Source organism: Mustela lutreola, chromosome 7, assembly GCF_030435805.1.
Source record: "Mustela lutreola isolate mMusLut2 chromosome 7, mMusLut2.pri, whole genome shotgun sequence".
Taxonomy (NCBI): Eukaryota; Metazoa; Chordata; class Mammalia; order Carnivora; family Mustelidae; genus Mustela; species Mustela lutreola.
In genome coordinates, this window is record NC_081296.1 from 8,229,555 (window position 1) to 8,255,065 (window position 25,511).

At 55.8% G+C, this 25,511-nt stretch overlaps 1 protein-coding gene and 1 long non-coding RNA gene across 7 annotated transcripts; one reads left to right on the forward strand and one right to left on the reverse strand.

The window, feature by feature from the left end:
* Positions 1–676: 676 nt before the first annotated feature.
* Positions 677–1,283, reverse strand: LOC131835587 (uncharacterized). Its single transcript, XR_009355255.1, has 2 exons — positions 983–1,283; positions 677–863 (listed from the first exon to the last, which is right to left on the reverse strand). It is a non-coding gene; the product is annotated as an uncharacterized LOC131835587 (long non-coding RNA).
* A 127-nt stretch (positions 1,284–1,410) lies between these two features.
* Positions 1,411–24,404, forward strand: MAN2A2 (mannosidase alpha class 2A member 2). 6 transcript variants are annotated; one of them, XR_009355246.1, is made up of 26 exons: positions 1,412–1,640; positions 1,903–2,104; positions 2,891–3,040; positions 3,592–3,849; positions 3,920–4,064; positions 4,197–4,368; positions 4,829–4,956; positions 5,159–5,332; positions 5,600–5,786; positions 8,012–8,189; positions 8,500–8,702; positions 8,907–9,089; positions 9,254–9,368; positions 9,589–9,656; positions 9,813–9,978; positions 10,505–10,741; positions 10,975–11,097; positions 11,392–11,506; positions 11,757–11,890; positions 12,036–12,177; positions 14,149–14,282; positions 14,537–14,611; positions 16,050–16,244; positions 16,386–16,496; positions 17,058–17,262; positions 23,000–24,404. XR_009355246.1 is itself a non-coding variant. In XM_059179956.1 (25 exons), the coding sequence occupies exons 3-25, from the start codon at positions 2,909–2,911 to the stop codon at positions 17,208–17,210; spliced, it is 3,528 nt and encodes a 1,175-aa protein (XP_059035939.1). In that variant the 5' UTR covers positions 1,412–1,640; positions 1,903–2,104; positions 2,891–2,908; the 3' UTR covers positions 17,211–19,495. The 6 variants fall into 6 exon arrangements, 5 of the variants coding, with proteins under 5 accessions (XP_059035943.1, XP_059035939.1, XP_059035940.1 ...); XM_059179956.1 differs by lacking the exon at positions 23,000–24,404 and having other exon boundaries at positions 17,058–19,495; XM_059179957.1 differs by lacking the exon at positions 23,000–24,404 and having other exon boundaries at positions 3,613–3,849; positions 17,058–19,495.
* The last annotated feature ends 1,107 nt before the right edge of the window (positions 24,405–25,511 follow it).

The following is a 25,511-nucleotide window of genomic DNA, read 5'->3' on the forward strand; positions in this document are numbered from 1 at the left end:
GCTTCTGCAGTGACCCTTGTGGTCTGTTAGCCACCATGCTGTGCTTAGGGACTGCTTGACCTCTTAACAGGATCATTTTGGGGGTGATGGGAATGTTCTGTTTTGATTGGAGTGGGGATTATCCTTGTGCATATATTTATCAAAACTGATTAAACTGTATACACTTAAGACTTGTGCCATCATGGGGCGCCTGGGTGGCTCAGTGGGTTAAAGCCTCTGCCTTCGGCTTGAGTCATGATCTCAGGGTCCTGGGATCCAGCCCTGCATTGGGCTCTCTGTTCCGTGGGGAGCCTGCCTCCCCCTCTCTCTCTGTCTGCCTGTCTGCCTACTTGTGATCTTTCTCTGTTAAATAAATAAATAATTTCTTAAAAAAAAAAAAAAAAAAAGACTTGGGCCATCAACTGTGAATTAGATGTCAAATTTTTAAAAACCACCAAAAAAACCCAAAAAACAAGCCAACAGCCCACCAGGGAACAAATAAAAGCTTTTGAAAATTATGATTGCCAAAATGAAAAATCCAGTAGAGGGCTGGAAGATAAATTTACCTGAACACAGGGCAAAACACAGAGGCCTAGGGAACCATGAACCTAGCCTAGGTCTAACACCCTAGTACCGGGCCTTTCGGTTTGTAAATAAACCTAGAGGAATGTTTGTGGTGATAAAAAAGAGATATGAGTTAAAACAATGAGATGACAGTTTAAGTAATAATTGTTTTTTTTAAACTGTGTAAGCAATATTCAACAGTTTGTCACTGATAGCACAATCCTTTGGGGGAACAACAGATCTCCAAGTAGGCTCACACAGGTCTCTATCTTTAAGGCCCAGGTAATCTCACTGCTGCGAATCTGTCCGAAGGTAACACTCTACGAAGAAAAATGTGGAATTCAGGAAGATGTTCACTGCGTATGTTTATGACGCTGCAAAATTATGAACCACCCAGACGCCCGGTGAAAGAAGAACCACCAGGAAGACGGTGTCTTACCGACGGGGTGGCAAGCACGGAAAGGGATCGTGATCAACGCACGTGTGGGGAGGAGCAGCACCCCTTGGCCTGAGAAGCGTAGCCGCATCCAGTCAAGGCGGCCCGGCGCAGAACAGGGCGCGCTCGGAAAATGGGCTTCACCGCTCGGCGGCTGAAATGGAGGAACGTTTCCCCTGCTGCTTGGCAATGCGCGGACGCTAGTAAGATCCAGAAAATAAAGTTGCGCGCCCCTCGCGCAGGTTCCGCAGCGCGCCCAGGCCCGGCCCGGGCTGCGGCTGCGCACTGCGGCCCCGTTGCCGGTCCCCGGGCGGCGGCGGGGAGCGCGCGGGAGGGGCCGGGCCGGCTGGCGGGGGCGGGGCGGGGCCGGGCCGGCTGGCGGGGGCGGGGCCGGCGCGGCGCGGCTGTCTCCGCCCCCCGCGCTGGTCGGCGGGCTGCCGCGGGAGGCGGCAGGGCGGGCGCGGGACAGGCGCAGCGGATCGCGGGGGCGGCCGTGGCCCCGCGGGAGCGCGGCTGCGGCGCGCTGAGCGGGCAGCGACGGCTGGGCTGACGCCCGCCTTCGCCTGCGTCGCTGCCTCCGCGCGAGCCGCCGCCCCCGGGGATGTGAGGGGCGCAGCTCGGCCGGCGGGGCCTGGAGCGGCGCGGAGGCCGGCCGCGGACGGTAACGCGCCTGGTGGACCCGGGGGAGGGCTCCGGCTGCACCCCGGGCCGCGACCGGGGTGGGCAGCAGGAGAACGAGCGGCGCTTCGGGTCGGAGGCGGCCCGCGCTCCCGCACCCTGCCGTTGTCGATGCGGTCCCCGGGGCCGGGAGGGTCGGCGAGGGCCGCGGCCGGGAGGGGGCTGGGCCAGCCGGCGGGCGGGCCTCCGAAGACCCGGCGGCAGGTGCCTAACCCACCCTGTGACCCAACTCTCTCTCCCCGCAGCTCCACCCACTTTGGCCTAGACCCAACCTCCAAGGGCTAAAAATATTGCCCGGAGGCTTCTGAGCGGATCAGATCGTGCTAAGTAGGGCACAACGCGCAGAGGCGACAGAGCTCCTCGGCCCCAGGGCGGGAGCCAGTCTCCGGAGCGGCGGTTCCGCCCACGCTCGGCCCAGCAGCTAGCGGCCTCCCTCCGCCCCAGCAGGCAAGTGGGGGCCCGCGGGCGGTGGCAGCGGGCACTGGTACCCCGAAGTTGCCCCACAGCGGAGCAGTGTGCGCAGCTTCTCTCTAGCCGGGGGACCTTGGGCACCAATCACTGCTGGCTTCCAAGGGGGTCCCCCAAGTGCTCTAGAACCAAAAGCTGGAAGTTACCCCCTGCAGGAATCCCAACCAGCCCTGAGAAGAAGCAGGGCCCGTTTGGTGTGAGAAACGCGAGGCGCTCTTGCAGCTTTGTGAACTCATTCTGATTTTCTTAATGAGAGACGTGCTGTGCCAGGCGCTTTCTGGTGTGCATCCGTCTGAGCCAAGAGGGCAGAAGAAAGGCTTTCCTGTCCGTACCTTTAAAGCAAACTAAATCTGTTTATTCCTCTGAAACTAGAAGCACATGGTTGAGGAGACTGGAGATCTACCTCCTTTGGCTGTGTCTTTCTTGTAGGGAAGCTAATTATGACCCTGAGATTGTGGGGTGAACTCTGGAGTCAGACCTGTTATACTGTTGTGTTACCCTGGGAAGAAGCAGCCTCGGCATCCTAGGGGCAGAGCTGTCCCAGGACTGGGCAGGACGAGCTCCTGGAGCTTTCTGGGTCTCAGCGGAGAGAGGAGGCTCCACAGCCAATGTTGGGATTTGATCCTTAGAAACTTGCTTTTCTCTGGAGTCAGGCAAATAGATGCACCTAGACGGTGGCACTCAGAAACTCTTTGGGGCATTTGGTGGAAAGATCAACAAAGGGATTTTGCCTGCTAGAGCCACAAATGGTGTCTCTCCTGCCAGGTGTGTGTGGAGGCCAGTATGAAGCTGAAAAAGCAGGTGACAGTATGCGGGGCTGCGATCTTCTGCGTGGCTGTCTTCTCGCTCTACCTGATGCTGGACCGAGTGCAGCATGACCCCACCCGTCACCAGAATGGTGGGAACTTCCCCCGGGTGAGTCAGACTTGGCTGCTAATCTCTTCATGTATGCAGGTCACCTCAGCTCAGGTGGAGAGTCACTGTCAGCCCAGGACAGAAACGTCTCTTTCCAATAGGCAGATTTTCTAGAAATGCAAAGATAAAAACAAGGATAGCAAAAAGAGAGAAGGAGGAACATGTCCTGCCGTTCTGTCCTCCTGAATTCTTGGCAGACATTGCTAATGGATTGCAGCATTCTTTCCCACTAAGCCCGGATGTAGTCCTTGTCAGCACCATGCCCCAGACAGGCCACACCTGGAGAATAGGCACTCGAGATGAAATCTTCACCTTCCATGAGCCGGGGTAGGTTGGGGGGGGGGGCGGCGAGGGTACTCCCAAGTCAAGTGGACTGTAGTGATTTGCAGATCTCCCCTTATCTGACCAGAGCCATCCAGGCCTGTAGGCTCCTGGCTCTGCCTGCACTTGGGGAGAAGGATCACAGTCAGGCCTCTGGTGGTGGGCCCCACGCAGAGATCCTCCCTGTGGCGCCAGAAGCCGTGGGTGATTGCTTTCTGATCTTTCGGCAGAGCCAAATTTCTGTGCTGCAGAACCGCATTGAGCAGCTGGAACAGCTGTTGGAGGAGAACCATGAGATCATCAGCCACATCAAGGACTCGGTGCTGGAGCTGACAGCCAACGCGGAGGGTCCGCCCGCCCTGCTGCCCTACTACACGGCCAACGGCTCCTGGGTGGTGCCACCAGAGCCCCGGCCCAGCTTCTTCTCCATCTCCCCTCAAGACTGCCAGTTTGCTCTGGGGGGCCGGGGCCAGAAGCCAGAGCTGCAGGTAGGGGCCCGCGCTGGCAGGGAGCGCTGGTGGTTGTGGCTGGGCGCTGAGCTGCTCTCTGGCCTGGCAGATGCTGACCATATCAGAGGAGCTGCCCTTTGACAACGTGGATGGCGGCGTGTGGAAGCAAGGCTTCGACATCTCCTACGGGCCCCATGACTGGGACGCTGAAGACCTGCAGGTGTTCGTGGTGCCTCACTCCCACAATGACCCGGGTGAGGCCCCGGCGGAGCCCTGGGAGCCGGGCTGTGCCGGGCAGAGGGGGGCGGAGTTCTCTGATGGCAGGGGTGAGGGAGGGGCCCACAAAGAGGCTGGCATCCTAAGGGGACCCTGTGTTGGCTCCCCAGGCTGGATCAAGACCTTTGACAAGTACTACACAGAGCAAACCCAGCACATTCTCAACAGCATGGTGGGCAAGCTGCAGGAGGACCCCCGGCGGCGCTTCCTCTGGGCGGAAGTCTCCTTCTTCGCTAAGTGGTGGGACAACATCAATGCCCAGAAGAAAGCAGCAGTCCGCAGGCCAGTGCCCACCGGGGAGGCATGGGAGGGCTGCCATCTGGGCCCCGGGATGGCTGCCAGAGCAGCTGGAGGCCAAGTGGTGGGCGCCAGTGTGGCAGGGAGAGGCAGAGGGAAGCAGGGCAGGGAGGAGCGATGGCAGAGGGGCCGAGGCAAAGAAAACAAGAGCTGGTGTTAGGAGAAATCAGAGTCACATGAAGCTGTATGCCCGGAGAAGAAAGACCCCAGGGCCTGGCCCCAGGAAGCGTAGATGGAGGTCCAAAGAGAGGCCGGCCCGGACAGCATGGAGGTTGTATGGTGGGGAGAGGAGGGTGCTCAGTTGTTCTGTGGGTCCTGGGCTTGGGCTGGGCTGGGTGAGGCGAGTGGGCTCGGTGAGGCCAGCACGCACAGGTCCTGGCACTTCTGGTCAGCGGGACTGGGAGAGCATCCTTGCCCCACGCTGAGTGTGAGTCCCTCACTCCAGGCTGGTGGGAAACGGGCAACTGGAGATTGTGACAGGAGGCTGGGTGATGCCGGACGAGGCCAACTCCCATTACTTTGCACTCATTGACCAGCTTATTGAGGGCCACCAGTGGCTGGAGAGAAACCTCGGTGAGTCTGGGCTCAGGAATGGGGTCTGTCCCCATAGCTGGGCCCAGGAGGCAGCAGGGGCCTGTGGGGCACGGATTGGCGGGGGTTGGGGGGTTGTTCCCTTTCCAGGCTGATTCCACCAGCTTGGGCCTGGCGTGATGACAAGAAGGGAGCTCGCTTCCCAGGACCAGGGAGCCCACCTGTGGCTCCCATGTCCTCTCAGGTGCAACCCCGCGCTCTGGCTGGGCAGTGGACCCCTTTGGCTACAGCTCCACTATTCCCTACCTGCTGCGCCGTGCCAACCTGACCAGCATGCTGATCCAGAGGGTGCACTATGCCATCAAGAAGCACTTTGCTGCCACCCACAGTCTGGAGTTCATGTGGAGGCAGACCTGGGGTAAGACCAGGTAGGGTGGAGCGGGTCACAGTTCTCCCTGGGGAAGGACAGGGGGATGAGAAATAAGGCTCCAGAACAGACCAGCGAGCGCTAGTGCTGGTGGCCAGAGTGCTCTCCTCCTTCGGGGGAGGTCGGGGGTCACGTTCACCCCTGGCCTCTGCAGGGCCTGCTATCTATCCTGCGGGTCTGAGCGGCCCGGCCCCTGGAGACGCCGTGGGCTCCGGGGGTAGCCTGCTTCCGGCTGATGGCCCGCTCTGTCTTCTCCAGACTCAGACGCCAACACGGACATCTTCTGCCACATGATGCCTTTCTACAGCTATGACGTGCCCCATACCTGCGGCCCGGACCCCAAGATCTGCTGCCAGTTCGATTTCAAGCGGTTGCCAGGTGGACGCATCAACTGCCCCTGGAAGGTGCCGCCCCGGGCCATCACAGAGGCCAACGTGGCTGAGAGGTAGTCTTTTCCGGCCTACGCTGGGCCATTTCACACAGAGGAGCCAGGAGACCTGGCCTCAGGCCGGGCTCTGCTTCACAGGGGGTGGGGGCGTTTGTACCTCTGTAGAAAGGGGGTTGGGCACAGGGAGTGAGTTCAGGTCCCCAGCCACTAAGGTGGCAGCTCCTTTACTGAACCTCCCTGGAAAACTGGAATTATCCAGAATGGTTTTATTTTCCCAAATGAGGATATTTCCCAGCCAGTGCCGGTTGATTGACTCAGAAGGGAACAATTCTCAAAATAAGTGAATTTCTTTGCACCCTGTGGCCTGATATGCCTTTATTTAGCACGGGCATTCTGATTTGGCTCAAAATTGGCCACGAGCCCCCATTCAGATGCACAGTCAGTCCTGCCCAAGAGCCCCCAGCCTCCGAGAAAGCCCACCTGTGCCACCAAGGGTCATTAGGGACCCCTAAAGATGTCTCTGTTGCTGAAGTCAGCCCACGCCCTGGGATAGGGCAGACTAAGCGTGATCTAGAACAGTGGGTTGGCTGGAACCAAATGGCCTTGGGAATATAACAAGTTGAACTGGTTTTCGTGTTGTGGTAACTCAAATTTCCATGAGGTCTGAGAGGGGAAATGTGTGACCAAAAGGGAAAGAAAATGGTCTTTTGTTTCTGAAACTCAGAAATCTGAATGCTGATTCTAAGCAAGATTCTAGGGCTGTTAAGGCGCGGTGTGTCTTAGAGCAGCAGTTGTGACCTGTGATGCCAGCCCAGGTCTGCGGAGGGCAAGTCATGAGAGTAACTTCGTCTTCTCCTTTGAAAGGCTCACTAGGCTCAGGAATTAGGGGAAGAGGGTGTTCGAGGGGTCCTCCCTTGAGCGCAGAGTAGTATAATAGTAGCCGCCGGGTCAGCACAGTTAAGTAGATTAGTGGCTGAGTGAACCACAGTACCACAATGTGCCAATTACTAGATTGGTCTGAAAAGAGACAGGGACTTTAATGAGAGGCTGTGAGGCTCTGATTTTTCTATTGATTTTTACCAGTTACTTCACTGAAAACGAAAATGACAAATGTGTATTTATCGTTTCTTCTGTATGTGCAAGGCGCCATTCTAAGTGTTCAGTATATACGAATTTGTGTAGTTTTTTTTTTTTTTAAGATTTTATTTGTTTGACAGAGAGAGAGATTACAAGTAGGCAGAAAGGCAGACAGAGAGAGATGGGGAAGCAGGCTCCCTGCCGAGCAGAGAGCCCGATGCAGGGCTCGATCCCAGGACCCTGAGATCATGACCTGAGCTGAAGGCAGAGGCTTAACCTACTGAGCCACCCAGGCGTCCCCGTTTAGTTTGTTTTAATTCTCAAAACATCATAATGGTAGGTACTGATGGTCTCCTCATTTTATAAAAACTGAGGCCCAGAGAAGTTAAGTAACTTGCACAGAGTCACTCAGCCTAGTCCGTGTGGAGCTGGCCTAGTCTGGCTCTGGTTCTAGGCTCTTTGGTGGTGTGCTGTGCCACTAACTGGTAGGCAAAGTGAAGCCAGGTGTCAGGGTCAGGATCCCACAAGATCGCAACAGGTTGTGTGTGATGTGGGTTGAATCCAACCTGGTGAGATTTACTAGATGTAAATGTAAGGTTCCCCTCCTAGCCTCAGAAAACAGCATAGAAAAGTTCAGGATGAGAAGAGAGGACCTTGCTGAACCTCAGGCATGAGAAATGTGCATGCTGGCTGACATCAGCTCCGTGGGGTGACCATGGGGCTGCCAGAGATACTCCTGCTGATGCCCCTGCACGCTGGCCGGCCGAGGGGGCGGTCAGGGGGCTCACCTGGACTCCCGCCTCCAGTGCTGGGCCCCTTGCTCTGAGGGACATAGGCACAGTGTGCTGGGGAACTGCTGGGGATGGAGGGACCCAGGAGACAGAGGAGCTGGGCTTGTGGAGTGGGAACGGAAGGCACAGAGGAGTGTGGTGGGGGGGTGCTGCATTGCGTGTGGTGTCCAAGGGCCACTGTGATATCCAGGACCTGCAGCCAGAAACCACAGCCCAGCCTGGGAAGACGTCCCTGGTTGTCAGAACTATCCAGAGAACATGGGGCTCCCAGGCACAGGTTTCCCAGTCTGGGTGGTGCCCACTGCGGGCCCCATGACTCCTTGATGGATGTGTTCAGGGGCCCTCTGGGGCTGGCTCAGCCCCGTTCCTCTTAGGCCCAGACTCCACTGGGGCCCGTGCCCTTCCTCACTGCAGGGCCGCGCTGCTCCTGGACCAGTACCGGAAAAAGTCCCGGCTGTTCCGAAGCAACGTCCTCCTGGTGCCACTGGGGGATGACTTCCGATACGACAAGCCCCAGGAGTGGGATGCCCAGTTCTTCAACTACCAGCGGCTCTTTGACTTCCTCAACAGCAAGCCTGACCTCCATGTGCAGGTGGGAGGGGCGCCGAGCTGGGGGGCAGGGTGGGGGGGGTTCCTCCCCAGTGCTGCAGACTGGCCTGGCCTGGGAGGTTACCAGCTCCGGGGGGGTGGTTTGTGCCCGACTCTTGGGCAAGAGCCTCCCTTTTCTGTCAGAGTTCCTCTGCGGGCCTCCTAGCGTCTGCGTGCGGTCCCGCAGGGCGGGACGTGCCACGGCTGCCTGCACATAGGCAGAATCCCTGCCCCCAGTGCCCGGCTGCAGCCCTGGGGGCCACAGCTTCTAGAAGCTCTGGAACTGATGGGAGCGGGTTTTGGGGTCTCCGCAGGCCCAGTTTGGCACCCTCTCTGACTATTTTGACGCTCTGTACAAGAAGACCGGGGTGGAGCCAGGGGCCCGGCCTCCAGGCTTCCCCGTGCTGAGCGGGGATTTCTTCTCCTACGCGGACCGGGAGGACCATTACTGGACTGGCTACTACACTTCTCGGCCCTTCTACAAGAGCTTGGACCGGGTCCTGGAAGCCCACCTGCGGTGAGGCTCACCCCCACTTCCAGGCCAGAGGGAGGAGAATGAGCCTTCAGGGTTTCAGGAGGAGCCGGATTGGCTTAGAATGCACTAGAAGCGCTTGGAGACGAAGGCTGGCGGAGACGTGGTGGAAGGAAGGGGTCGGGGCTTGCTGAGCAGGGCGGACCTGGGGGTCGTGCAGGCAGGAGTGTGACCCCTCTCTCTGGGCAGGGGTGCGGAGATACTATACAGTCTAGCTACCGCTCACGCCCGCCGCTCTGGACTGGCCAGCCAGTACCCGCTCTCAGACTTCGCCCTTTTGACGGAAGCTCGACGCACTCTGGGCCTCTTCCAGCACCACGACGCCATCACCGGCACCGCCAAGGAGGCGGTTGTGGCAGACTATGGCATCAGGTGGGGGCTCCCTGCTGGATCCACGTCCTTGCCCACTGTCCTAAAGAAACGCCCTGCTGGGCAGTCAGTGGGCAGGTCTGCCGAGGGCTCTTCCTGCGGGGGAGGTGAGCAGTCTGTCTGTGGCGGTGTTCTCCATGGCCCCCTCCTGCCTCCTGTGCCCCCAGGCTCCTGCGCTCCCTTGTGAGCCTGAAGCAGGTCATCATCAATGCGGCTCACTATCTGGTGCTGGGGGACAAGGAGACCTACCGCTTCGAGCCTGAGGCGCCCTTCCTCCAGATGGTGAGCCCCGCTCCTCTGTCCGCTCGGGGCGCTCTCTGGAGTGTGCAGTCCCATCCACGAGGGCGTCCCTCTTCCTGTTCTGCCTGCGCTGGAGGGAAGGATCGGTGCCCAGTGCAGCTGGTGGTCCACAGCCAGGACAGGCAGGGGCTGGGGAGGAGACAAGACCCTGAGCCAGGCCAAGCCCGGTGACAGTTCTTCCGTTCCCACATCTAATCCCCAGGATGACACCCGCTTAAATCACGATGCCCTGCCGGAGCGCACAGTGATCCAGTTGGATTCCTCTCCCAGGTGAGCCAGACCCGGCCAGGTGCAGAGGTGAAGTCCTGCCGGCTCCCGGCACCGTCTCCCCCACGCCTGCCCAGGCACTGTGGGACATGGCCTGGCCACAGCTCTGCTCCCACTGCCAGTGGCCTCCAAGGTGAGTGAGCCTGCCTCTCCCCACAGGTATGTGGTGCTCTTCAACCCCCTGGATCAGGAGCGGTTCAGTGTGGTGTCCCTGCTGGTCAGCTCGCCCCGAGTGCGTGTCCTTTCAGAGGACGGTCAGCCACTGGCCGTGCAGATTAGTGCACACTGGAGCTCTGCCACCAGCACGGTCGCCGATGTCTACCAGGTGAGTGACGGCCCAGGGCATGGGCCCCAGCCCTCTGTGCTGACCCAGGGCCCCTTCCCCGGGGCCTCACTCCACCTGGGACACAGGCCTCCCAATCTCCTGCTTCCTGCCTAGGTTGGGGGCAGGGGTCCTGGGGAGGGGGGGACCAGAGGACAGTCATTCCTGGGACATGAGTCAGGAGTGGAAGGTTCTCAGGAAGGGGAGGTTTGGTGCGGTAGGAAAGCAAAAATGGGGACTAGGTTGCCTTGCCATGTGCTTCCTGTTTCATAGTTTCTCAGTTATCATGAGATTCCTGAAAGTCTGACTAGAGGCAAGTGATGTCCCCTGACTTTCAGAGGCGGCGGTGGGGGGGGACAGAGGACCCCCCCAGGTGTGGGCATTTCCTCAGCCTTTCTCAAGGAAAAAATAAATGCCCTGGGACTAGACTCCCAGGCCTGCACCCAGAATGGATGCCCATGCCGTGGGCCGCACTTCCTCACCCCTGCCTTCCTCACCGCTCCCTTCCTCACCCCTCCCGCGCCGGCAGGTGTCTGTGCCCATCCGCCTGCCGGCCCTGGGCCTCGGGGTGCTGCAGCTGCAGCTGGGCCTGGACGGGCCCCGCACCCTGCCGGCCTCCGTGCGCATCTACCTGCACGGCCGGCAGCTGTCGATCAGCAGGCAGGATGCGTTTCCCCTGCGCATCATTGACTCTGGCGCCAGTGACTTTGCCCTCAGCAACCGCTACATGCAGGTCTGGTTCTCAGGCCTCACCGGGCTCCTCAAGGTAAAGAGCCAGGGCCCCGGGCTGAGGAGGGCCTGCCTGGCGGGGGCGGGGATGCTGAGGGGCCTCGTGACTGTCGGGGGCCACGGAGTGGGCCTTCTCGGCTTCTGAGCGGTGGGAGGGGGTGGCATGGGGAAGCTGAGCTGGCTCCTCGGGGAGGTTCGTCCGTGCCCTCCCAGGGGGCAGGCCTGACATGCTGGTGTGGGGCCAGGGGTCAGGGCTGTGTTCTTTGGCAGAGCGTCCGAAGGGTGGACGAGGAGCAGGAGCAGCGGGTGAACATGGAGTTCCTCATCTATGGCACTCGTGCGTCCAAGGACAAGAGTGGAGCCTATCTCTTCCTGCCTGATGGGGAGGCCCAGGTAACCCTAAGACTGCTCACAAATCCGGGGATCGGAGGAGCCCAGTGAACCAAGGCAGCGGGTGGGATGTGGCCACAGGCCTCCTTCCAGGGTCGTCCCTGTCTGCCAGGGGCCCGGCCTCGGCTGCCTCTGGGAGTGGGGTGCGCCAAGGAGCAGCTGGGGCCTTGGGCCGGCTCAGCTGGGGCTCTCAGGCCGGAGCCTGCTGGGAACAAGTACTTCTGGCAGCGCTGGGCCAGTACCTCCCTGCTCTGCCCTCTGTGCTGTGGCTTTAGCTGCCTTCTGCCCTGTCCCCAGCCGTACGTCCCCAAGGATCCCCCTGTGCTGCGTGTCACCGAAGGCCCTTTCTTCTCGGAGGTCGTTGCCTACTATGAGCATGTCCGCCAGGTGGTCCGGCTTTATAATCTGCCAGGTGAGCTTGGCGGACGAGCAAGGTCAGAAGGAAGGTCAGGGCTGCACCAGCTAGGCCACACTCTGCCTTCTGCCTGTTCTCTGCTCACATATCTGTTTTCAACAAACGTATTGTTTGAGACCAGAAGGACGTTAGTTTTCTTGCGGGGAAGATCCTGCAGAAATGCTGGGAGTAGCTGGCAGGTTGGGCACAGCCTCCCCCAGCCCATCTCTCAGGCCTGTCCACGCTCTCCCTTTGTCCTTCTGCCCAGGGGTGGAGGGGCTGTCTCTGGACATGTCATCCCTGGTGGACATCCGCGACTACGTCAACCAGGAGCTGGCCCTGCGCTTCCACACGGACATTGATAGCCAGGGTGCCTTCTTCACGGACCTCAATGGCTTTCAGGTGATTCCCAGGGCCTTGAGAGCAGTCGGCCCTGGTGGAGGAAGAGGAATCCGAGGCGAAAATGATCAGGGCCCCTTCAGACTGGGGACCCCTAGGGCCCAGAGGGTGCCCAGACACCCTTGATCAGCCGGGCTTGCACTCCCAGGTGCAGCCCCGGCGCTATCTGAAGAAGCTGCCCCTGCAGGCCAACTTCTACCCCATGCCGGTCATGGCCTACATCCAGGACGCCCGGGACCGCCTCACGCTGCACACTGCCCAGGCCCTGGGGGTCTCGAGCCTACATGATGGTGAGTGGGGAGCCCAGCTATGCCGAGGGTGGAGGACGAGGCAGAGTCCCATCTGTGCCCCAGGGCCTCCTCTCAGCGGGCCCCACCCCTGTGGTCTGCATCACCTTAAGGCTTGGAGAACATTCGCAGCGCCTGTCAGTCGCACGGGCCCGGCAGGAAGGCAGATGCCGGCTGTCACCCTCCTAGTGGAGGCAGCCATGGAGGTGACCAGGGGATGGGGTCCTGTTGGGTCCTTTTTAGAAGCACCAGGGTATTGAACAGCGATTCTGAACCGAGCTCTGCGGCCCCATTTTCCTGGCCAGGGATGGAGGTAGGGGCAGTTGGAAAAGTGCATTTGATGTTATAATGAAGTATTTCACGGGTGCCTGGGTGGCTCAGTCAGTTAAGCATCTAAGTCTTTATTTCGGCTCAGGTCATGACCGCGGGGCTGTGGGACCGAGCCCGGTGTAGGACTCCACGTTGGGCATGGAGCCTGCTTGAGATTCTCTCTCTCCCTCTCCCAGCCTCTTGGTCACTTATGGAAAAAAAAAAGGATGTTTTTAATTTTAAAAAATTGAGCAAAGAAGAAAGGGATATACTGTTTTCCTATTAACAGTCATTAAAAGAGAGAATTGTTGTTCTTAAAAATTGAAACAAAGCCAGGAGTACCGGGCTGGAGCTGGGCCATGCCAGGAAAGCTGAAGTGGCTCCATGTCCTCAGGGTAAATAGAACAGTTTGCACTTGGCCTCTGAGGCCTTCCGACTTTCTGGGTTTGGGATAGAGCCTTTGTGCAGGGCTGAGCTGAGAATGCCCGGTCTAGGCTGTGCTGGGGGTCGGTGGCCAGGGTCGTGGAGGCCTGCCCCCCTGCTGAAGGAGCGTGGCTCTGCTCCCCCTTCACCCGGGGTCACCCTGCTGTCAGACTGTGCCCAGCTCTGTCTGCACCATTGGCTGCTAGCTGAGCCCGGGGTCCCCCTGCCTTGGTTTTCTCTGCCCTTTTGGGAAACGATGTGTTCAGAGATTATTTTTTATGTGTTTGTTTTTTTAAGATTTTGTTGGTTTACTTGAGAGAGAGAGCACGAGCAGAGGGAGAAGCAGAACCCCCTGCTGAGCAGGGAGCCCAATGCAGGACTCGATCCCAGGACCCCAAGATCAAGACCCAAGCCAAAGGCAGACACTTAACAGACTAGCCACCCAGGTGCCCTGAGATTATCGTTTTTTACCCTGAGCAACCTTTTCTGGAAAGATCTCCAGAAGTCCTAAAATGGACCCGTGCGTATAAAAGACTTAGAAACTAGAGCAATCAGAATCGGGCTGGGGAGAGGGTCAGGGGCCCCTGAGTAGACTCCCTCAGGAGATTATTTTAAAAAGCAGGTGCTGGGAAAACCCCACACCCCGACATACATCAGCTTTGCAGGGAGCCCCTTCTCCGAGCGTATTTTACAAAGAAAGCCTTGGCACTCCTCTGTCATCCCTTCTCCCAAGGGCAACCCAAAATGATACCTAATTTGAGCCTGTGTCTTATTTGCCATCTGCCTGTCCCCTGTGCCCTCCTTGTGATAGACGAGGCAGCCGAGCTGGAGTCCAGCCCAGTGTAGAGTAGGGGATGGGCAGGCGCGTGTTCCAGTCACAACAAAGTCTGCCCGGGGTGCCCGGCTTTGGGCCTGCGCAGGAAGCTCTGTGGGCCGCCCCGAGCCCTTCTGTTCGCTCGTTCACTTTGTTAACGTGGCCAGTCCAGATAAGGTCCCCAGCCTGAGCACAGGGCCCACCTGCCCGCTCTGGGCCCCTTGCTTCCTCTTCTGGGACAATGGCCCTCACTCAGCCCCCTTCGAGCCCCAGCTTCCACGGCTCTGCCTCCGCTCGGTGACTCTGTGTCCGGCGAGTTCACCAGGCGGGTCCCCTGGGGCCCGTGGTTGGGATTCTCCTTCCAAAGCCCAGTGTCTGTGTGGGGATGGGGGGGTCGCAGGACCGTGGCTCACAGTTAGCGTCCCCAGGCCAGCTGGAGGTGATCCTGGACCGACGGCTCATGCAGGACGACAACCGGGGTCTGGGCCAAGGGCTCAAGGACAACAAGAGAACCTGCAACCATTTCCGCCTCCTGCTGGAGCGGCGAAGCCTGGGCAGTGAGGTAAATTCTGGGTCTTCCTCCCCGGGAGCCAGGTCAGGCTGGTCCTTGGGTGGCAGAGCTAGAGGCGGGCAAGGGGTAGCGAGAGTAGGGCTCTTCCGGGGGTGCGGGGAGTGAGCCTGACGCTCTGCCGGGCAGCCTGGCACTTCCGTCTCCTGCGGCACCTCCTGCCTTCCTCTGTGCCGCCGGTCCCCACTGTGTCCTCTAGCCCTCTGCTGCAGCCCCGTGCATCTCATGGCTTTCTTTGCCCCCACCAGCCTGGCTTTTTCTCCAAACTGGCAGCCATGTTTAGGGACTTGGTCTTTCACAGCAGCAGGAGCGGTGACCTCGAGGTAAGGGCTAGCGATGGGGTGTCGGACTAGTGGTAGCGCGAGTTGTGCCTGGACCTGCGGATGACAGAGCCTGCCACTCAGTCCCCTGAGGCCGTGGCTCAGTCCTCACTCACTATGGAGATCCTAAGCTCTTGTGCTGTAGGCCTGAGGGGGACACAAACATCCGCGTTCCTCACCCCACCCCCCACCCCACTCTCTAGGACTTCGCTTGCGGGGGGAGGGGGGCAAGCTTTGTGTGTAAAATGAAGGTAGAAATCTGCCCCCTGGTGCTGAGGAGGGAGAGAACATCATGTGCCAAGGCCGCTGAGGAGGACAGCTTCCAGGGGTGCGTCGGCCCAGCACAGCCATGACAAGTGGGGTCTGATCTGACCCCGTGAACCGCGGCACAGGGCAGAAGGCAGGAGAGACCGCGCGAACGGGCAGCGGCCCTGTCTAGAGCTGCCTGCCCAGTGCGGTAGCTGCTAGCCATGCGTGGTTATTTAAGTTAATTAACATGATCCAAATTTAGTTCTTCATTTGCACCAGTTACGCTTCGAGCGTCCCATGGTCACATGTGGCTGGCAGCTACTTTGTTGTCCAGCGCAGGTATAGTGTGTTTCCGTCATGGCAGAAGGTTCTAGTGGCCGTTGCTGGGGTAGCAAGAGATTGGGGGTCATTTGGGGCAGACTGTCATGGGCCGGGACCGGCTGGTAGAAGAGCCTGGACTTTGACTGGAGGCCCAGGAGGGACCAAGCAGGCAGGCTTGGCCCTAAGCTGTCGCTCGAACAGCTGGAGTACTGAGGAATGGACCTCCAGGGAGGCTGGAGGCAGGTGAGGGTGTAAAGGCTGTTGAAGCAGGAGATGTCAGTGGCTCAATAGCGAGCCACAGGAGAGAGCTTGTGGGTTGGCGGGGGAACGGAGGTCAGGCGAAGGGGAAGTTAGAGATTCTGGGCGACGGGCAGGAGGGTAATGCTAGGACAGAAGTCCAGAACACGGACAAGTAGTCACCTCAGAGGAAGTCCAGGTCAGCCACCTAAGCAGCTGTCCTCGGTGGGCTCAGCTGTGGGGGGCCCCAGGCCTGAGGACCGGGGCTGGTGCTGTGGACGTGGGGCTGTACCCAAACCGCAGGATCACTCGAGCACGCCCTCCATCTGTGTGCAGCACACGTCTGTCTTTCCTGTTCTCTTCCCCACTCTGAGAATCTCGGTGATGGGAGATGGTGCTTGGGGTATGGGGGTGTGTGCTTGTTGTAAAGTCACAGAAGCAAAACCCCAGAAGAAGTCAAGGAGAGAGGGCCTAGCAAGCAGTCCTTTCTAGGTTGTGTGAGATGAGATGGAAAGTGGCCTCATGTGAAGGCTCCTGGAGCCTCCCAGACACATCGGGGAAGCTCTTCCCGGAGGAACTGACCCGGGCGCGCGTTTACCGTCCCCCTCACGTGCATCTCCGGCCCACCTCGCAGGTCCAGGATGGCCGCTCCACCAGCTACCCGTCCCTCCTCAGCCACCTGACCTCCATGTACCTGAACACCCCAGTGCTCGCCCTGCCCGTAGCCAAGAGGCAGCTCCCGGGCCCCGGCCTGCGCTCGTTTCATCCCCTGGCCGCTTCTCTGCCCTGTGACTTCCACCTGCTCAACCTGCGTACGCTGCAGGCCGAGGTGAGCGTCCCCGTCAGGCTCTGGCCTGGTGTGCCCCAGACTCCTCCCCATCCCGGTCCTGCCTGCTGGGGAGCAGGGCTGCCCCCTCCATGAGCCTTGAGCAGCCCCGACCCCCTACCGCCCCTCGCATCTTTCATCCAGGACGATGCCTTGCCTTCGGCGGAAACTGCACTCATCCTACACCGCAAGGGTTTCGACTGTGGCCTTGAAGCCAAGAACCTGGGCTTCAACTGCACCACAAGCCAAGGCAAGGTATGGGCCGGAACATGGGGAGGCTGCCGTGAGGTGGGCAGCGAGGATGGGACTGGGGGGGTGGGGGTCCCTCCAGGGCATTTTGGAGAGGGAGGGAGAAGCTGTCCATGGGTGTTTCCAAAGCAAGCGAGGCTTGGTGGGGGCGCATTCTGGGCGAGACACACAGCTGGAGAACTCGTGCTCCACGAGCAGAGACCACTGTCCCACAAGGTGGAAAGCCCCAGAAGCTCATGCTGCTGCTCTGGGAGCTCTGTTCATGGGTTAAGCTGGCGCTGATATGCAGCTCCATGTGCCACAGTCTGGGCGGGCGCCGGTGGGTCCAGAGTGGACCCCAACGTGGTCCCTGTCCTCAAGGAGCTCACGGCTCTGGGTGGCGCTGCCTACCCTGTGGCCCACGGGCAGCCTTCAGAGCCAAGCACATCCCAGGGACCCTCCGAGACAGCACACAGACTCCCACGTGTGGGGAGGCTCCGTGTTGCCTCCGTGGGCTTCTCCAAGAGGTGACAAGGCATATAGAGGAAGGGTGCCCAGCACAGCCCCGTCCCATGTCCCTCTCCACAGGTGGCCCTGGGGAGCCTCTTCCATGGCCTGGACGTGGGGTTCCTGCAGCCGACCTCCTTGACGTTACTGTACCCCCTGGCCTCACCCTCCAACAGCACTGACGTCTATCTGGAGCCCATGGAGATTGCCACCTTTCGCCTCCGCTTGGGCTAGGGCTTCCTGTGGCCTGAAGGGAAAGCACGTCAGAGACTGCCTCTCACACAAGGTCGGGTTGGGCAAACCGGACGGGTATCCTGTCCCAATCTACCTCTCAGAACTGTGACACGCTGGGCTGTGCCCTCATTTTCTGTTTATCTTTGCTTCTGCGTCCAGGGGCAGCTCCAAGCCCCGTGTCGGGTAGATAGGGCAGACGCTAGTGAGGTGGTGGCAAGAGGGCCCAGGGTCAGAGCGCGCGGGGCCAGCCTCTGCTTTGGGTTGTGATGGCGCCCAGGTGGGCACAGGCTTAAGTATCCCCCCGTTGTCCCAGAATGGGATGGAGGAGAAGCAGGGTCCGAACTGGTGGGGCGGCCGAGTGGGTAGCCGCCCAGCGCCGGGGTCACTGCAGTCAGGAGCCAGCTCGAGGGGGACTTTCTGGCTCTGGAAGGACTGCTTGTCTAGATGTGACCAGCAGGAGCTGAGTGACGGCTGGGAGGAGGGCGATGGGGACCTGGAGTTAGTGGGGCTGAGGAGGGAGCCCTGCTTTCTGTGATGACTCTGCCATAGGTGCTCCCTGGTCTGCACACCCCGGCTCAGGGCTGTGGGGTGGCAGGAAGGACTCAGGAGAGACCATGTCATGGCCAGAGCACAGAGGACACTTCAGATACCGACCCCCCCCCCCCCATCGCAGGCACTTGGTCTGTATGTTGATGTGTGGGCTGGTGGCAGGGACCTGGGGGGTCCTTCATCCTCCCTGACCCCACTTTGGTTCCTGTACTCTGTACACCACTGTCCTCGGGAGCTCCTTCCCATCCTGGGGGCATTTGGCCTGGCACATTTCCTTTCCCTGGAAAGAAAGCGAAGCCTCCAGGCGCCTGTGAGCGTGAGCAGTTTGAGAAGAAGGCTCTTGGCCCCATCCCTGCGTGGGCAGGGCGAGGGGGGGGGGTCTTCCTCTACGGAATCCTGGCACAGGGACTGGGGATACAGAGCGTACACTAGGAGGCATTATGGCTGCTCATGGGCCTTCATTTCAGCTTTGATTCATAGAGAAGAGTTTTTGGTAGTCTCTATAGATGCTGAAACAGTATTTGGTAAAGTTTAAGATCTATCCCTTATTAAAAATCTTAGTAAGTTAAGATGACAAAGAGACATCGTAATCTAGATGAAAACAAATCTCTATCGCAAACCAGCAGTTGGTGACATTCTAAAGAACCACAGGCATTCCCATACAAGTCGGACGCGAGCCGAGGACGCATCACTCGTTAGCGGTGTCCTGGCACGGTCCCCCCCATGGGAGAGCGGTGAAGGAGAGGAAGGTACAGCTGTCATTATTTGCAGACGACAGCCCGGCCAACCCATACAGTGTACGAGAGCCCACAGGAGACCTGCTAAGACCATTCTGTGAGTGGACACACATGGCAGACACGATGCTCCCGGAAGATTTCAGTTCTCTCCGAATCAGCCCTTAAGTTCAGTGTGTTCCAGGACCAACAGGCTCCTGGAACGACAGGCAGAGTCCCGGAGCAGACCCCCAGGGAGACAGGAACTTAGTAGCATAAAAGGAGTATTTGAAGTGGGGAAAAAAGATGGCTTGTTTAATAAATAGAACTTTAAGACACGTGGCCCTCAAAGTAAGAGATCTGTAGCTCACAGTTGCCACGACAATTAGATCCAGAGGAAAGAATAGAAAAGTTCAACTGCAAAATTACTAAAGGATATACAGGAGATTATTATATCTCTGGGATGGGAAGCTCTGTTTTAAACATAACATGAAACCTAAAAGATCTAATGAGGGGAATAATAAAAAGGTTTGACCACCCCAAGATATTGAAAGTGTACGTATGATGGAGAACATTATGATTCCAACACAAATGAGACTGGGAGAAAAAATGTTTGCAGCCTTTCCAATATTGATGAGTATTGATACTTCAGGAGAAAAGCTTGCTTTGGGGTCCTTGGAGAGGGTCCCCTGGGCCTGCTTAGCAGATCCCCAAACATCCAGAATTCTTCCAGATCACCCAGGGCTGTTGTCACCACCATCAGGCCAGGGCACGTGGAATGCTAAGTCACAGCAGAAGAAATGAGATTACCAGGTGAGGTGCTCAGCACAGAGGACCCGGTACACAGAGGAGCTCAATAAATAGAAGCGGTGATCTTATTAGTAATGCCAAGTAGTTATATCACAGCAGATGGTATCTGCTAGTATCCTATGACTTGTAATCAAACGATAAGGGAGACTCTGTGAAACACCGCCCCCCCCCCCCAGGAAATGAGCAGAATAAAGGCTATTTATTACATCTGAAGGTCTTAGATTTTCCATGGAGTTATTCATCTGCCCGGAACAATGTTTAATCCTGCACACTGACCTTTTAAAACCACTCAAGGCAGCGTAGTTCAAGGTGAGGTCCACATCACCAGGAGTGTTTCTTTCCGGTTCAGCTTTGGAGCCTGAACTGGTGGGGGGTGCCCCTGAGCCGGGACGTGGGGACAAGGGCCCATGGAGTGGAGACAGAGACTTGCTTGGACCGCCGTACAACTGGGAATAGCACTCAAAAGAATCTGCATTTTTAACAAGCTTCCAGGTGATTCTCTTGCATACAGTAGTACAGAAATGGGCCTTTGATTTTAAGGCAAACTGCAGTCCTTCACCACGGAGCCCTGACACTGAGGCCTCCGTTCTGAGGGTGATAATCAGAATTAGAACAAGGACATGACATGCAAGCAACATCAGCCCCTGGAACTAGAATTCTCTTCCTCCCGGCACCCCTCAAGCCACTTAAAACTACCCCACCTCCAAGAAGAAAGGAACCCCGGCAAGGTGGATTGAAACCAAGAACCAAGTTCTGTGCAGGCTGAGCCAGGCACGGACTGCGCTGACCCAGCTTCCCTAGGGGGTGGGCTTGAGAGACCCTCAGAAGGACGGCATCTCTCAGCAGAAGCTTGCCTGCCTCCCCCACTGTCACCGTGGCCAGCTAACTGCACCCAAGCCCTCACGGAGGAGGAGAGAAGCACAGTCTGGGTGGTGGGAACAAGGCTCACCACCCAAAATCGAAATCTCTTGTTTTTTACTAGCAAAAATTCGTCCACATAAACACTGCATGGGAGGGGGGCAATTCTCATAGCAAGAACAGGTGAGAGAGGAAGAGGCCAGATCCTTCAAAACAAACCTCAATTTCACTTGGGGTCTGTGGGAAATCTGTTCAGAACTTCTTAGCGGCTACTGGGACCGAGTGGATCTACAGAGTCTCATCGATTCTGGGTCCTGACTTTGGACCCCCAGATCGAGGTAAGCCTGAAGTGAAAGTGAACTCTGGGCACAGGAGACCTGGAGCCGTGGGAGGTGAGGACTTCCCAGCCCTTGTTGGGATGTGCGACAGGGTTGAAGATTTAAAAACCAGCGCTGAGTGTGGAAGCCTCGAGGAGCTCACTCGGGGGTGGGGGAGTCGGGTTTCCCTGGTGGGGAGCCCAGGGGCCTGCACTGGAACCGGTCGCGTGGGTGTGCGCATGGCTACCTCCTCAACCCCGGATGCCTTGGGATGGTCAGGGGTTAAAAATGCAAGAGCCTCGTCCTCCTAAGACTGGAGGCGCTCTCCTCTGACCCAGAACAGAGAGAACGACGACGGCCTGAGCAGCTGGGAGGCTGCGTGGCTCAAGGGGAAAGCAGTGGCCGGGAGCCCTCCAAGCCCGAGTGGCACACAGGTGACTGAGAGTGACCAAGGGGCCAGAGCCAGGCCAAGCAAGGAGCACAGGATGAGAAAGCGAAGAGACTGCAAGGAAAAACGTGACAAAATATAAGCCCCCCAAAATATTTTATTGAAATAGACTCCGCGTGGCAGAAACACCAGATTCGGTGCAGATGACACAGAGACTTGTGCATTTGGAAAACTGAGCTGAGGAATCCGTCGAACCCACCACCAAGGTAAAAGGAAAATATAAAAGAGGTTAAGAAATATGGCAGATAGGGGCGCCTATGTGGCTCAGCTGGTTGAGCAAATTCTTAGTTTTGGCTCAGGTCACGGTCTCAGTCAGGGTCATGAAATCGAACCCTGTGTCGGGCTCCACACCTGGTAGGGAGCCTGCCCAAGATTTGCTCTCCCTCTGCCCCAACCCCTACCCCCTAGCTCCCATGTTCTCTCTCAAGTACAAAGAAAGAAGAAAAGGCGGAGAGACTTGGAAGCAATGACATAGCATTTAGCAGCACTTTTAGGAGAGACTAGTGAGTAGGGAAGAGGAAACCATCAGAAGGATAGCGGGTGCATTCTTCAGAAAGGAAGATATGTAGGAGTCCTTAAATGGAAGCGCTCACCAAGTTCCAAGAAAGGGATGTTTTAAAAAAAAGAAATCCTCCTGTACACATACTGCAAAAAAACAAAAACAAAAAACCCCTACAAATCAACAAGAGAGAAACCAAAAGGAAAGACCACCGGAACGCCGGCAGACGTCGAGTTAGCATCAGTAGATCCCTGGAGTCCATGAAGTAATGCCTTCAGACTTAGGGAACATGACTGCCAAGCCGGGATCTGGTGGCAGGTGCACTCCCATTCAGAGGGAGGGAGAAATGGCCTAAAGACGCAAAGGCTAAGAGTTTGCAGTGTGCAAAATTTAGTGGGAGAACAAAGGTGTTCTTCGGGAAAAGCGAAAATCCAGGATGCATAAGCCAGTGGTGGGTATGCCTCTTGATCTTAGGGTTGTGAGTTCAAGCCCCACATTGGACACAGAGCATAAATAATTTTTTTTTTTTTTTTTAAGAGAAGGTGTAGGGACACCTGGGTGGCTCAGTTAAGCGGCTGCCTTCAGCTCAGGTCATCATCCCAGGGTCCTGGCATCAAGTCCCGCATCGGGCTCCCTGCTCAGTGGGGAGCCTGCTTCTCTGCTCTGCCTGCTGCTCCCCCTGCTTGTGTGCTCACTCGCTCTCTGACTAATAGATAATAAAAAAGGCAATGCATAAAGAAATACTGTCCATTCATATAATGAAATACTAGAAAGTAGTTTAAAGGAATGAACTAAACACTCATGTGCATTGACATGAATAGATCTCAAAGCATTGCTAAAGGAAAAGAAAGGTACTGGGGCGCCTGGCTGGCTCAGTCAGTAAAGCATGCAACTCGTGATTTTGGAGCCCCACGTTAGGTGTAGAGATGATTTAAGTTAAAAAAGTATACTTACAGAGTGATACATACTTAGGACAAAATCCTGTAAGGACAGTCTTTTCAATAAATGGTGTTGAGAAAATTGGATATCCACATACAAAAGAACAAAGTTGGAAGATTATCTTACACCTCACACAAAAATTGAAAGGGATCAAAGATCCAAATGTAACAGCTAAAACTATGAAACTCAGAAGAAAACAGGAGGAAATCTTCATGACTGGCAACAATTTCTTAGATATAACACCAAAAGCAATAATCCTTCTGGAAAGGAGTCACCATTCTAGATCCCATTAAGATATTCATGCTTTGTGTAAAGAAATAAAAAGAGCAACATTAGCAGGATTCCAGTTCAGAAAAGGTGATTCCTATCCCAGTGGATGACTTTGAGGGGTTCATGATGTCTGTGGAGAAAGTCACTGCAGATATGGTGGAAAAGCAAAAGAACTAGAATTAGATGTGGAGCCTGGGGACCCCTGAGTGGCTCAGTCTGTTAAGAGGCTGCCTTCGACTCAGGTCATGATCCCAGGGTCCTGGGATCGAGTCCTATATTGGGCTCCTTGCTTGGCAGGGACCCTGCTTCTCCCTCTCCTCCTCCTGCTGCTCTTTCACTCTCTCTCTCATAAGTAAAATCTTTTTTTTTTTTTTTTTTTTTTTAAGTGGAGCCCGCAGATGGGACTGAAATGCTGCAATCTCATGATTAAACTTGAATGGATGAGGAGTTGCTTCTTGTGGATGAGCAAAATGGTTTCTTGAGATGATGTCTACTGGTGAAGATACTATGAAGATTGTTGAAATGACAACAAAGGATTTACAATATTACAGAAACTTGGATTGACTCCCATTTTAAAAGAAGTTCTACTGAGTGTGGCTGAGTTGGGGAGGCACGTGACTTTTGATCTTGGGGCTGTAAGTTTGAGCCCCGTGTTGGGTAAAGGGATGACTTAAGAGAAGTTCTAGGGGGGCCTGGGTGGCTCAGCTGGTTGAGTGTCCAGTTCTTGATCTTAGCCCAGGTCTTGATCTCAGGGTTGGGAGTTCAAGCCCTGCTTTGGCACTGGGGGCCATGCTAGGTGTGTAGCCTACTTAAAAAAAGTTTAAGTTCTGCTGTAGGTAAAATGCTATCAGACAGCCTCGCTCACTACAGAAAAATCACTAGTGAAAAGAGTCAATCAATGTGGCAAACTAAATTATCAAGAAATGGCCACAGCTCCTCCACCTTCAGCAACCACCACCCTGATCCGTCAGCCTCCATCAAGGGAGGCAAAATCCTCCACCAGCCAAAAGATCACCACTCACCCAAAGCTCAAAGGATGATTAGGATTTTTTTTTTTTTTTGGCAATAGAGTATTTTTAAATTAAGGTACACACACTGTTTTCTTAGACATAATGCTGTTGCACACTTGGCACACTACAGAATAGTGTAAACACACTTACATACACTGGGAAACCAGAAAGTTTCACTTGACCCGCTTTATTGTGATATCCCCCTTATTGTCGTGGTCTGGAACTGAACCTGCAATATCTTGGAGCTATGCCTATAATCTCAGACAGTTCAGGGGAAAAAGTTCCTTATTCTGTAATGTCACAACTTTTAAGTTTCTGATTGTTTAAAAATATATATTGAGTTAAGGGCACCTGTGTGGCTCAGTCCGTTAAGTGTCGGACTCTCAATTTTGAGTCAGGTCCTGATCTCATGGGTTGTGAGACTGAGCCTGCGTCAGGCTCCCCTCTCACTGGGGAGTCTGCTTAGACGTTATGCCCTTTTTCCTGCTTGTGCTCTCCCTCTCACTGTCTCAAATAAAACCTTTTTTTTTTTTTTTAAAGGTTATTTATGAGAGAGAGAGATGGTGAGAGAGGGAGCACAAGCATAGGGGAGCTGGAGCGGGAAAAGCAGGTTCCCTGCTGAGCAAGAAGCCAGACATGGGGCTCGATCCCAGGACACCAGGATCATGACCTGAGCCAAGGGCAGATGCCTAATGACTGAGCCACCCAGGCATTCCTCTCAGATAAAATCTTTTTTTTTTTTTAAGGTAAATAAACAAAAGTTTTAAAGGCCCAATAGTGTGGTAAAAAAGGAACTTGTCCTTACTGTCATTGCCCCATCTGTTTGGCCATTAATAAGTCTTTTCACCTCCCTGAGCTTCATGTTTTGTCTCTGTAAAATGAGAATATCCCTTCCCAGCACTGCCTTACCTGGTTATTATACAGAACAGATGAAGTAACACCTATGGAAAGGTTCTTTTGTACAACATCTAGCACCCTGTGAGACAAATACCCCTGGCATTCTGTAAGAGATGGAATTTTTTTTTTTTTAAAGATTTTATTTATTTATTTGACAGAGAGAAACCACAAGTAGGCAGAGAGGCAGACAGAGAGAGAGGAGGAAGCAGGCTCCCTGCTGAGCAGAGAGCCCGATGCGGGACTCGATCCCAGAACCCTGAGATCATGCATGACCCGAGCGGAAGGCAGCGGCTTAACCACTGAGCCACCCAGGCGCCCAAGAGATGGAATTTTTATTAAATGTCCTGAAACCTTCATTTTAAGCCACTTAAAAGCTGCAGATTACATATTTTGATATTAAATATATAAACTGCAGGTTTTGCATATATAAATTAATAGTATAGTAATAAATATACTATCAATGTATAAAGTACTACTATACTATTAATAAATTATTGATTTACTAACATTATTTATATAGAAGTATATATGTAAATATATTTATTTAAGTGTAAGGAATAAAGTTTTTAAAAATCCTGTAATTCTGCCTCCCCCAAATAACTTATTAAACCAAAACCAAAATTCTCCAAAACACCTCATCCAGGCCAGCCTTAGAGGATTGCACTGAATTTTTTCACTTTCCTTATCCGTTTACGTGGGACTACCCTGAAACTCATTTCCTTTTAAGTCGCCTTCTTGGGGCCCTTCACCATTTTTTCCTGCAGAAACTGCAGGGGAGCCTTCTTTGGGCAAATAACCACCGTGGTCGAGCGCGAAATGGCTTTTGACCTAACCACTTCCTCCTTCCCCAGGTGTGCCCTTTCTAAGGGGCTAATAACTCTGTGGCTAGCGGCGACCAGAAATCCGTCACCTGCAGCCCCCCAGCGAACCGACGCCACGGAGCCGGCAGCCGCCTCTCCCAGGCCCCGCCCACCACAGCCTCCGAGCGTGG